The 14,031-nt window shown below is 32.5% G+C and overlaps 1 protein-coding gene across 2 annotated transcripts; it reads left to right on the top strand.

The window, feature by feature from the left end:
- The first annotated feature begins 172 nt into the window (after window positions 1–172).
- LOC105323612 (carbohydrate sulfotransferase 8) lies at window positions 173–7,062 on the top strand. Of its 2 annotated transcripts, none has more exons than XM_066082572.1 (4): window positions 173–457; window positions 3,689–3,760; window positions 5,232–5,362; window positions 5,857–7,062. In XM_066082572.1, exons 1-4 carry the CDS (start codon window positions 424–426, stop codon window positions 6,967–6,969), a joined length of 1,350 nt encoding a protein of 449 aa, XP_065938644.1. In that variant the 5' UTR covers window positions 173–423; the 3' UTR covers window positions 6,970–7,062. The 2 variants fall into 2 exon arrangements, with proteins under 2 accessions (XP_065938644.1, XP_011420983.3); XM_011422681.4 differs by having other exon boundaries at window positions 5,210–5,362; window positions 5,857–7,061.
- Window positions 7,063–14,031: the final 6,969 nt, after the last annotated feature.

Raw genomic sequence — 14,031 nt, 5'->3', positions numbered from 1 at the left:
TTGCATATAGTTACACAGAACACGACATTATGCAAAATCGCCTCGATCCTTTTAGTTATGTTTCCTTGTAACACCTTGACATAGCCCTATCTGGCTACTGACATTGTACAAAGGTGTTGGCTAGGTGGAGAACGAAATACAAAATACATATATTTAGTCAAAAAGACTCTGAAACATTTCACAGCCGATAATGTTTATTCTTTGGACATTAATAAGATAACGTCTGAGATCACTGTACCTGAAATTTGATGTGCCGTTCGTTTGTGTCGATTCCGCTATTTGTGCAGTAGATTTGGTGCTTTCAACACAGTTTTTAGAAGAAAAAAAATAATCAGGTAGCTGCAAAACAAAACGCAACATAGGAATTTTATTCTTTGGCAATGGACGACGTTGTTATTCGATGAAAAGCGATGGAGTCTTAGGATGGACTCTTGGAAAACATCGGCCAGTGTCGACGGTAAGAAATCGAGAAGTAAAAGCAGGGTCAGCTAAGCCTAGGTATATCTCCTGAAGAATATCTAATAAATATTTGTTAAAAGGTACATAAGATTTAAAACTATACGGTATATATAGGATACGCATGGTTTCTTAATAATGCAATGCTACATGCAGACATTTTTCAGTTTTTAGAATAAATCGACTTATTTTAGTCCCCGTGTACAGTGTACTACAGTAGATACAAGATGCTAGCGTGCGGCGACTAGCCTTACCTCACCCTCTACAAAATACATGTATTTTATCTTCAGAAAAAATTATCATGATGCATTAAAATTTTCAGATCTGAATTAAAATAGGTAGATATATATGTCTCAAAGCACAAATTTTTGTCACTAATTTACACCGATTTTTCACGATTTTATCGCATCTGTGAGATTACTTTTGAATTAACCCTCGTATAAAATGGTCGACTTTAGGTTTTATTGTGTGTATGTTGCATATTCTAGTATAAATCAGTGTATTTACACCTTTGGTATTTTAAGAAATTGTTTTAATGCCATTTATTTAATTGAACACAATAAAAAAAATTTAAGAAATATATTTAGATTTATCACCTTTTGTAAAAAAAAATTTTAAACGATTTTTGCGTACGTGAGCGTTGCCATTGTGCTTTTATGACGTCATGATAAAAAGAACATATGCAGGAATACGTTATGAAAAATTGACACAAAAGAAAAAGTGCAAACCTTAGAAATTTTACATTTGGGTTGTTTTTCCAAAAGTTATTAATGAATCCATTGTTCTTATGTATATTTGTAATGCTCCACATAAATAGCAAAATTTTCTTTATTTTGATAGTTTAAGATGACACACTTTAATCAAAGTACTGAGGAACTGACGGGAGTTGATTTTGTCGATGTTTATTTTAAAATCAATGATATGTTCTTCTGCATGACAAGTACACGTAGTTTCTAATTTGAATTACGCACATTTTTATAATATGAATTTTTGGACTTTTTCGACAAGAATGTCGAGAAACCCCCATATGAATCATGTTAGATAATATTTAAAGATAAAATTAATTCAATCAAACTATGTATCAGTGATAGAAATATTTCTTGAAAAATGTATGGATCCAAGTAATATTGAACTCTAGTCTCTTTCAACCAAACGCTCGGCTGACACCGTAAATCTCCGACAAGGATTTAATGAGACAGCCGAGCGTCGAGTTGAACGAGACTATATTGAACTCTGGCGGAGGAATACATACGACTACAAAAAATATTTAAATTGTTCGTACCATTTAAAATCTGACTATTCAAGGTATTTATAAATAAGTTTCCTTGAAAAACAATGCTTTAGCATACATTACATCGAATTTATCAATTATTTTCAAGAACTAAGTCTTGTCAGCAGCAATGATTTGTGCTTAGGTCCAAACACTGTTTCACTTTCGGTTTGTCTGAGTAACTGCATAGGAGAGTTGATAAAAATCAACTCCCAAAAACCAGATAGAAGAATTTATATACATATGTAGTGTTTCTTACAAATGACATTACGAATCATACACAGTTACAAAATTTGTGGGTAATTTCAAATAATCTGCATTTGAGTACAAAAAATTACAACCTGTATTTTGAGAGGTCCTGTAAAAAAACCAAATGGTAGATTTTCGAGAGTTTCGAGAGGTACGATAGCATTGGTTTATATAACCTTTGGTTAAAAAATAAAATATTTTCCCACTGAAGTAAGTAAATAATTTGTCATAGTGACATATGTATTACCAGGGACGTATATCCCAAGTAAACAAATACTTATACGTCCCTGGCATTATACAATGTATATGATAATTACAAAATTCCTTTTACAGATTTAATATTAATACTCTCGACCCAACGGACTTATAAGTCACTTTAAAACTGTTACAAAGTGAATTAAATTTGCATGCATGTTTTAGGAGTAAGTTGGTTTTGTTAAGTGTGTCTATCTTAGATTGTTTAATTCATAAATAAAATAAGCGACGGGTGTAGTTACATATTACACCGATGAACAGAGTACTATAATTAGTAATATTTTGACATATATTAAAAAATTGTATCCAATTTTATGAATTAAGTGACATCACTGCTTATTAGAGAATAGACAATGTGACAAAAATTGCTTCTCAGTTTCAATTTCATTAGATCTAAATTCCCATAAGTTACGTATTCTGTCCTTGACCGCTTCTCCTCTGTGGCAACTTGTTTCAACCCTTAAGCTAGCTAGGTAAGTACACCATATCTAAACACTTTTGATTTTGATCTGAAGGGTTTTGAGAGATCTAGCGTGACGTATTTTTCGAGTATGCATTTGTATAGCTGGATTAAAAAAAGAATATAAATAATGTATGTGTCTGAAGTTTTGGTACATGCACACCTGAATATTTTGGAGCAATTCGGTTAAAAAATTAGTACATACATGTAAAACTTTTCCTCTACAGGTACATGTATAGTGTATAGGGTAAATTACAAGGTGTACAATTTGTGTAAGTACTGTCCATGTCTAAAGATTCTAGGGTATTTTTAACTTGAGAGTTCCAGTTAGAACTATTGTTTTGCACACGGTCCAGAAGAAACATAATTTTGGTGAAGCGTTCATTTTGTACACATACATTGTACATTATATATATAGTCGATTCCAAAGACGCAACACATTCAATTTGGAGCTTAATAACTACCCGTTTTTCCTTTGGACCGCTAGCATCGGAGTAAAGTGGCGAATTTACATTAATGAAATCTATTACTATTGTAGATATCACGCTAAAACCCAGTCGATATTTTGAATTCTTTTTTAATTAACTTTACACACATTACTCTTATGTACAACTGTTGAAAAGGAGCCAAATATCTCTCATTGACTATAAGCAAGAACATTTAAAGACTAATTTCACCTTTTCCTTAGCTATGTTAACTGCTAAATTGATTATGTTTTAGAAAGTATTTTTTTTTTTTTTTTACAAATATTTAATTTGATCAAATACGTAATTGACTTAGTCCAGACATCAGAATACACAGATACTCGATCGAATTAAAGAGAAATAAAATTTTCTCGTTGCTTACCTATCCTATTCATATATAAAGTTAAAAGGATGATACGATACGGAAAGAAAATCGATGATAAATTATCAATATCTTAAAGCACTCTGCCATGTTAATATACCGTCGGTAGCCAGAGGATTTTCTTTTTATCTTGGAAGTTTAACTTTTTGCAGGCAAGGCGAACCATTATGTCAAAACGTGTTTACAAGACGATATTTTGGAGTATTTTGGTTTCCTTATTGGCGGTAAGTTTTCATATTTTAGGTATTAAAGTAGAAATTATTTTGTGAACATTTTGGGGATTGATTAATTTACAATTAAAGGCATTGATTTTTAAAGTAGTAATGAAAAAAGGATTTTTATCTTATTTGTATGATCTGTATTTTTTATGCACCGTATACAGCCCTAGCGCGGGGTAGTCGCAAAAAAATAAAAATAAAAATGGGGAGGTCGATTTTCTCCGCTTCGGAGACGGGAGAAATTTATAATTAGTAAAGTCTTCTGTAGGTATTTATAACAAGTCTTTCCTTCTGTGTAACGTTTTGATAGTAATTATCTTACTTTTAATCACCTTTGATAATTGATAAAATGATTCAAAGGTAGATGTAAATATATAAAAAAGAACATTGAACGCTTTATTTGCGATTCATACGTATGTGCTATGATTATAGCAAGCATACAATGAACGTTACCCGCTAACTCAGGTTTTGTACTTTTCTTCAATGCTAGCTACCTTTATACCCACATGAATCACCAAAGAAAACATATAATTGTATGAATAAACTATAAATAGTTGGTGACTGTACATGTAAGAGACATAGATATATTTGGCGTACAATAGCTGTACAAAATGTATATGTAATTGAGCAGTCAAAAATATAATTTATAATAAATATGCACCATGTCTCAATCGATCAGCCCCCCCCCCCCATTTAAAAAAACAGCAGGCATTATTCTGTACACGTGCATGTACAGTCAACAGGAATTCAATTATTCTGCAGACACCACAAACCAAATAAAAAAAATTACAAATAATAAAAGTCATCGACGCGTTATTAAATTATCATATTGACAAGAGCACGGGTATAACCACCCCACTTTAATTTACTTCCTTTAAAGTGCACCAAAACGAAAAGAATTTCATTACAACTCGTTGCCGTTTCTATCACGGAGTGTGATAGAGAAAAAAACCAAAGAACAAATGATTTGTAATTTAAATGTTTGATCTTGAATTATTGTGTTTTGCTGTTTGCTTGTGAAAGTTAACGTTGTTTGGTACGTTATGTGCCTTTGGTAAGGTACGAGATAAACAAAAGTAAAGCTATCAATTTACATTTGTAAACTATGTCTTTATTCGAACACATAAATTTGCATTCACAGCGACCGCTTATAAAACCCTTAGTATATACTATAAATAATGATAATCAATATCAGATAATGTTTGCAAAATCAGAAGAGTTTATACTAAAATTAAACACACACTTTTTTCCCCGAAAAATGACCCCCCAATGTAATATAATTATCTGAACAGAAAATGCCCCGATGATTCATTTTCTCTAATATTTGTTAAGATCTATAATTATTGCGTTAAAGAGGTTTATAATTTTGTCGATGGTTTTAACTGTCTGTAACATGGATTTTAAATTTCGTTAATTTTAGTCGTTTAATGAAATTCAAACTTTACGCTTCCACAGATCTGTTGGATTTCGTCTTCAGGAAACCTAGGCTTCAATTACCAGTACTATGTTGGGTCATGGTCGCCACTTCAGCAATCTCCATACCAAGAGCGGGATTCTAACAACTATAGGATGGATGACCCATCACGATGTCCAATGTTACGTCACAATGTATGTGTTTTGTTTATAACCAGTTTTTTGTTCATATTTATTTCAATTTAAGCTACCAAAAAACCCCACCCTCTCCCCCACAACCCCACAACCCCCAAAACCAAACAAATACACAAAAAACCCTCCAAGCAAACAAAGTAATGTAACAAGACCAAACAACAAAACAGAACAAAAGACGAAAAAGAAATAATTGGGTACTTTTCTTTTACTGTAAAATTTTGTAACTTTTCTCTAAATTAATCCGAATATTTGATGATTTGATGAGGTAAATAAAAAAAAAAATTAATAAAAAAAAGAATCGAACGAAAATGTACAGTTACTAACACTGTCCACAAATATCAGTACCATCAAATCTATGAATTTGACTTATTTTAAAAAAAAGGGATACCAGCAAATATCAGTTAATTAAAACCCATGTAAAAAAAGAAGTTGTTAAAAATTCATTTGCGTAAAAATAAAGTTTATAATAATTTATTCTGCTATTATTTTGACAGATATTCCAAAGTACCAATCCAATTCAACTTCACCGTCAAGCTATTCTTGTCCACAAGTGTAAGACAAATCGATTGTCCAAATCTGCCTCCAATGGTTCGTCGTTTACCCAGAAATTGAACAATAACATAGCATTATACGACCCCATGGGCTTCTTGTACTGTCGAATACAGAAAGTAGGCTCGACTTTTCTACAGAAGACAATACGCAACGTGTTTGCAGATTTAAAATTTATTGCTCCGAGAGGCAACGCAATGCTGACCAATCGATCAAAGGATTTCATCGATTGTCTGTCGAAAACATCCAAATTTATGTTCGTGCGTGAGCCATATGGCCGAGCACTGTCCGGTTATGTAGATAAACTGTTTGCCCCGAACCCATTTTACTGGAGATCAGCTGGACGCTTCATCATAAAAACTATAAGAGGATTAAAGGCGAGTCCTTTGTCGCTTAAATGTGGTCATGACGTCACATTTCCAGAATTCATGAAATATGTCATACACGCGCAGAAGACGTTGACGCATCGTGATCGCCATTTTTATCCAATGTATGAACATTGTTTTCCTTGTGATATTAAATATGATTTCATTGGGAAAATGGAAACATTTCGTAACGATGTATCGCACATTTTGGATGTCTTTAATTCCACGTATTCAGTGGGAATGACTTTCGAAAACTTTGAGAAAGAGTCAGACTTACAAATAGCTTCAAGTCACATAAATCGTTTGTTTTCCTTTAAAGGACAAACACTACAATGTGAGCCACTTCGCAGGTCTTTTCAACGAGTTTGGAGAGACTTACAAATTCGAGGAGTTCTTCCTATAGACACCAAAATGCCGTTTATTTTGGAGAAGATGAATACAATAAACCAGACCCACGTGACTGATGTCGTAACACGGATAATTCAAAATGTGCGAAACCGGACAAAACTGAAAGAACAGCGACTGGAAGCGAAAATTGAAGCTTTTAGCCAACTGCCAGCAGATATAATCAAAGAGTATAGAGAACTTTACCGATTGGATTTCGAACTGTTTGACTATCCTACTCTTCCCGATTTTTTAAAAATCGCTATTTCGACGCCACCAAAGCACCTCAAATACTTTGACATATTTTGAAATTTAAACGTTTCGATTATTGTTTTCTATGCCCATTGATTGTAGGCATAAGTATTTATAAGCCATTAAATGATGACAATTTGTTAAATTCTTCGATTCTCCAAAATTCTAGATTCTAGATTCTAAATTTTTTTTCGAATTGAAAGCAAATTCGCTCTTTTATACAGAGAGAGAGAGAGAGAGAGAGAGAGAGAGAGAGAGAGAGAGAGAGAGAGAGAGAGAGAGAACAGTCACTATGCATGTACAAAGTCATTTGGGGTTTTTCATAAAATGAAAATCACTCAAATTTAGCGTGAATTGATCATTTGAGATGCAGATCACAAGAAGAACCCTTTTCACGTAAACTCACTTCATAAGTTTTCACCCGAAATTCCCACGAGATGGTTTTGTTTTTCGCACGCCTTGTATTGTTTTTCTATGACATTTCTACATTTCTATTACACACCAGTTACAATCTGTAAACAGTGGCGTAGCGTGCCCTATATATGTGTGTAGGCAAAAATCGAAGCCGAAGGCTTCAGTGACGGGCGTAGCGCAGGAGGGGGTAGGTGCAGGGGGGAGGTTCGCAAAGGAAGGGGGGGGGGGGGGGGGGAGTAGGGGGACCTTTTTAACTAAATCTTCACAAAACGGACGCAAAATTACAACTTCTGAGAGCAGACATTTGTTAGTTTTAACAAATTAGTTAGGGACCATTAGTGGCCATTATGTAAATTTAATTTTATTTCCTGTTCTCAGTCTATTCTTTTCGAAATAATAAAATAAAATCTATTATTCGTTAACGAAATTTAAAAAAAATCATTCATACACCGTATCCACAACCTACTCTGCATGTACATGTACATGTATTCTGTAAACAAAACCCAACAACCGCACGTACGCCCAGTGGTAGCGCACCCATTTTGCAGTTAAGCAAAAGGTACATGTTTTGCAGTATAAGATAAAATTTAATCGTTTTGGTTATGTCATAAATTGTCTTTTGAACTGTGTGGCTTTGTAGCTACACAGATGGGATTTCTGTAGCTACACAGATGGGATTTCTGTAGCTACACAGATGGGATTTCTGTAGCTACACAGATGGGATTTAATTGAATATCTTACTCTATTCTTCAGAGAACATATTCTTCGAATTTATGTAGTTTATCTAATTATGTCAAGCTGCTTACCTCCCTATTAAACAAGTTATAAAGGTATGGAAAGGGTGGCAGCTTGACAGTTGAGAGTTGGTGGGTTTAACATGGATCAAGACTGAACATTATGTTGTCATCTTCAAGATATTATAATATTTTTTTCGCAATTTAATTTTTTCTTAACTGGAAATTTGGCGAGGTCACTCTGACATAAATAAAACTTTAATAAAAAAAATTGATCGTCGTTTCAGATATGAGGCATATGCCTCATTTGCCTCCATTGCGCTACGGCCGTGTACATGCAGTGTACTTCCATATCAACTTCTTTTTCATAATTGATACGCCACATTTACATGAATTCAGTCCATTCATCGAAAACAATATTTTTATTACACAGACATGACAACGTTAAAATCAATGAACCAGACCATATGATATTTATTGTTGAGAAAGTTGCCTTTTTTAAAATTCAGTAAAATCGCAAAAGTAATCGTTTTAACTTAACTATGGAATGTATATTTATATTATTAATATTAATTATATTGCCAAGAGTTTTGGTTTTTTTCAGTGAAAAACACCCTTCAATTTCAGCTTTTCGTGGATTAGAGTTAACACTTTCGCAATACAATTGCATGTCCACTGTAATATTAATACCCTCCCCCTTTTTTATTGGCTTAAATTACAAAGGATCTGATGGCTATTCTGTAAATGAACCTGGAAGTTTTGTAAACAGGTCATAGTTGTTAAAGTCAGCTTTGTTATAGGTTTAAAATCTACACAAATTTTAAATTTTGCTTTACAAAATTATGTGTAGGCATTTGCCTTTTTGCCTTAATGGACGCTATGCCACTGATAAACTTCATGTTAAGTTAGGTTATTTGTTAAAAACGTTGAATTACGCCAAATTCTATGTAGAAAATTGGTGTTATGCACATTTAAGCAGTCAGTATTCTGAGGTTTACATGTATTGTTTTTAGATTCATAACCTACTTGTATGTCAGACAATTTTTTGTACAATATTGACGAAATATACTTCTTTTTTATCATCTCAATGTACTGATTTTAGAGCTCAGTTTTATGCTGATAAACAGAAATAATAAGCTATAGGGGTAAGGGCCACGAATGTATTTTACACTCATGTTTCAAATATAGTTTTCAATCAATTCAGTGATTTTAGAAAGTAAATTTGTAAAATTGTTAACGATACAAGCACACGGACGGACGGAATTCAACATTTGACGGATCACATGTTTAAGTAAGAGGACCTAAATACATGTAAATCATATTTTAAACCTGCTATATATCATTTGTTTTTGTGGAACATTATTATGTAAGAGGAAGATAATCAGCAGTTACTATTTAAAAAGAAACCCGATCCAAACTTAGGATGATATGTGATCGAACCAAGGAAAAACTGTCGATCACGTGATGATGATACATTTAATTACAATAGATTGCAAATGTTGAAATATTAATTTCTCCAGCTAGCATCGATGGAATAAGACATGTACAAGTTTTTTTCTCTATTCATACCTATGTAAAAATTCAACTCAATTAAGGCCCCACCCTACATTCTTGAATCATGATTTGAACGGATCTACACTACTTTAGGATGCTTTCATTTTGTGGCCAAAAGTTTTTTGAGAAGATCTTAATTTTTCTATATTTATTCCTAATATGTAATTTTTTAAAACAAGAACAATCTCTATTGTGGACCCGCCCTATTTCATCAATATCATGGTTTGAATAAGCTACAGGTCTGTTGCTCCAGGTCTTTTGTTCAAACCAGGTGGAACAGTTCCTTATGTGTTAAAAAGTTCCACTTACAACGCTCAAATTTTAAAACTTGCTTTAGTTTTGGAATATATTAATATTTTCCCGAATATATTTTGTACTGATATTTTATTTATAAAAAATCCTCGGACATTTTACTAAACATATATTACTTTACTAGCCTCTGATATTCTTTTAAACACCATCATCACCCCCGTTAATTGAAGTAGTGTAGTTTGTTTACATATCAAAATGGCGACTCTAGATTTACACGTGAATTTCTCATATTTGAAATTCAGAGGTCGGTTACCGTGTTTATGATACTGAGGCAAATTAAGCAACGTCACTAGCTTTATACGTTATACTATATAGAAATTGTCTGAAAAATTTATAATGCTAATTTTTTAATAGAATGTTTGTGGAAATACGATGGTTGTACCGAAAGTATTGATACAACCTATATATTGTGTTTTCTAAGTGACGGATTTTAGTGAGGTTAATCGGTTCAAAACTAGCGCAAGTTTTTTGTGCTTTATAACAAATAAGCAATTGCAGCTCCAAGGACGCCTATCCAAATTTTTTGAGACCGAGGGGGATGTGGGGGTACAGACCTGCAGCTAGATTTGACAATGAATTTTTACTATCTTAGAATGCTTCCACACAAGTTAGAAGCTTTTTGGGCAGTATAGTTTTTGAGAAGAAGATTTCATGAAAATACAAACTCAAATATTCTTAAAGCGGCTTGGTCCGATTTTCTATCAGTTTTTTTTTAACCACTTTTAAACGAATGTTAAAGGGTACTGCGTTGTTTCGCCTCATACATGTACATTGTATTAAACTTCATCACATGACGTCAAGGTGGCTTTGATTGTATTACGACTTTGACATTGCTATAAATAAAGGACATAATGTTTTTGAAAATCAAAAATAAACATATGTACATTTTGTTCACAAATATATCTGAAGTTTGCTTTGCAATCGATGCATAACATGCGGGTTGAATAAACATATTAATTTGGGGGACAAAAACAAACCCTTCCCTTTTCTAACCATTCCCATGATGAAGTTTGTATTTTTTGTATGCCCATAAAGAAACTATTTTGTTAACTGTGATAAACTTTGAAAGGAGACCGATTATGCTGGTGTTAATAGACGAAAGCCTATAACTTTCTAAGATAATTGGTTTGTATGGATATATAATAATTTATTGCTGTAATAGCCAAAAAATCAGACCACGCCGCTTTTATTATCTCCATTTGAAAGTGGACTTGGTCCGTCATCTTAACAAACTTGAATTTGGATGCTTTGGGCCAAGTTTTGTTGAAATCGGCCAGCGGTTCTAGACTGCGTTTTACAAATTAAAGAACTTACGGCATACGACCAAATTAGTCAATGCTAATTGATCACAAACTATATAGATCTTTGAATTTAATTATTCTGAAATATAATTATAGATATGAAAATAAGGACATATTAATGAATTTATATAAATTTTGTTCGTCAAAGATCATTCCACGAGATTGAAATTATTTACGACTTTGTCGCAAGTTTTTAAAATTTTTTTTAATGAGGTTAAAAGTTTACAACGACAACAACGACAACGAGGCCCAGTTGACAGAAAACGGACAAATTTTGATCAGAAAAGTGCATTTGAGCCTCTGGCTCAGGTATGCTAAAATAATTACTTTTAAGAATATGAAATTTATCTCTCTTTATCGAAATTGAACGAATAACTCATATCCGCATTGTAGCTTGAAATGTTGAATATTGACCCTTTAGGCGTTCCGTATACAAGGTTCCCTGTAATGACGAGATTATCAATAGAAACTGTAAGTAGAATAATTGTCACATAATTGAAACTATTTTAAGGAGGCGTGGCCTGGTCAGTAAGATTTTATCTATAAAATATATTATATACAAATAATACATGTATGAGGACGTGTGTTTAATTAAAAATAACTTTAAATGAAAGGTGTAATGAACTACCAGATAGAATATATTAATTTTCTAAACGTTCTGGTGTTTTGTTTTGGTTTCGTTATCGATCAATGAGGAATAACTCTTTGCGTCGTTTAAGAAGCATATTTATTTAAGGAGGTTGATTTGTTTTTTGTTTTTATTAATTAAAATTTCATTTTGTAAAGGAATTTTCCGCACTTTGAAAATACTAAAATAGCTATTTTCCTCCAGTTGCAATATCTTGATAAGTAATATATTTTTCTACCTTTTGGTTATTATAACATTTCGGTGTTTTTAGTATATATCACTATGTTCACGGTAAGACAATTTTCCGTGAACATTAGGGTACCGCGACTTCACCATCTCCAGGGCCTACCTTGCCTATTATAATTTTTATTTAAAATAATCAATTTTTACTTAACACACACTAACTGAATTTAAACTATTTTGAAACACATCTGCGGCCTTATCGTAGCCACAATCGCAAGTTCTCGGACCTCTCGGATATCAGCTGGAAAGACCCGAAATGGTGCGATTGATAGAGGACATTGCGCGTGTTGTCAAGTACTTATCATAACTGACATCTCCTTAGGACAGGACTTTAAGAAACATCCTTTATACTCATGGTGTATACATAGATACAGCGAATACCGGAATGTACATTTAGGAAGCAAAAAAGAACAAATTGAAATGCAGCATTTATTTAAAATTTTATATGAAAAAAATCAGACAACAAAAACAAGGAATAAAAGAAAAATAATATTAAATGGTTCACAGATTTGATCAAATTATAGACAAGTTTATATACAGTTTACATACTAATCAAATTCTCTCCAGAAGTACACGAGTAATACTGCTTTACAGTGGAGCAAGTCTATTTTGAATGTATTTTGTTTGGAAAATTGTCAAAAATCATGGAAACGAGAACCTGGAACTGACATTAGTTGACAATGATGCAAACTATATCTTTTGTTTATATCTGCTGCGATCGCCGCAACGGTCGCACGGTACAACATATTACATGTAGGATTACGTTTACTCAGTGTTTGAGATTTCAAAAAATATTTTTACAAAGTTCAATACCTGAAGTCAAAAGTTGTTTTAAAAACACAAAATTACAATTTGATTAACAAAAATCAAAATTGATATCCATGTTTTGTTTATTTGAGGAAGATATGATACGATGAAGGAAGATAAAAATTGAAACTTAGGAAATTCGGACTTATTTCTTCATTTTTTTTTCTCTTAAAAAACTTGAATACAAACAATAAAAGTGATTTTAGGCAAACAATGGTTTGGAGCTCCTATTAGTCTTTTTTTTTTTAAAAACTCGATCAAAAATGCGTAGAATTTTTAAAATTGATAGAGGAAAATAGGATTAAGTTAAATTTAAAATATGAGCTTTAAACGATTCTTTGAAATATGAAACTAGTATAGCTTTTCATATTTTTTCATTTTCTAACCAACAAAGTGTTTTATTATTTCTTATAATTGCAAAATAAAAACAACCTTAGAAAGGGTAGACAGTTTTGACAATTTTTTAATAAACATTTAATGAACATTCAGAGGTCACTAGCATTAAAAGTAGGTGATTGGCCTAGGTGTTTGAAAGTGAAAAACAGCACCACAGTAGTTGGGCTACAATGTAGAATAGGTAGTTTTTCGTTCCTTTCAGAGGAATTTTTTTTCGCCTCTGAGTAAACGTAATCCGTAATGATATTAATCGATTTTCCGTGAAATGAAAAACACCGTGAAATATACTAACACAGGAAACCGTGTGGACTTAAAGACGTTTACAGTTACTGTATTAACCTTACTTAACAATATTTCATGTGAAATCTTGGAGCTTAACACCTATTAAAAAAAGATTGACCTCTAAAATGACCGAAGGAAAGCGCATGTTGGAGATATCAGTATTCTAGTGCTATCAAGGTAAAGGGCTAGCTGATTTCACGAAATTTAATGATCGATAAAATGAACATGGTGTTATTTTGCTAAGTTTTACACATTCTTGAACTTGACAAATGAATGTAAATTGTTTACATATGATTAAAGAATTTTGGCATACTCAAAGATACGTAATAATCGCACCAGTAATTGGGGGAAATTACTTTTCAAATTAATCAATTAAATTAAAATTACTTTAGGTTTTTTTAAATTATTTGTTTTTTCCTAGTTTAGATGTTTCAAAACTCGAAGTTGT

Source organism: Magallana gigas, chromosome 4 (assembly GCF_963853765.1).
Source record: "Magallana gigas chromosome 4, xbMagGiga1.1, whole genome shotgun sequence".
NCBI lineage: Eukaryota > Metazoa > Mollusca > Bivalvia > Ostreida > Ostreidae > Magallana > Magallana gigas.
Note: the sequence above shows the minus strand (reverse complement) of the source record. Positions and strands in the feature narration are given on the sequence as shown.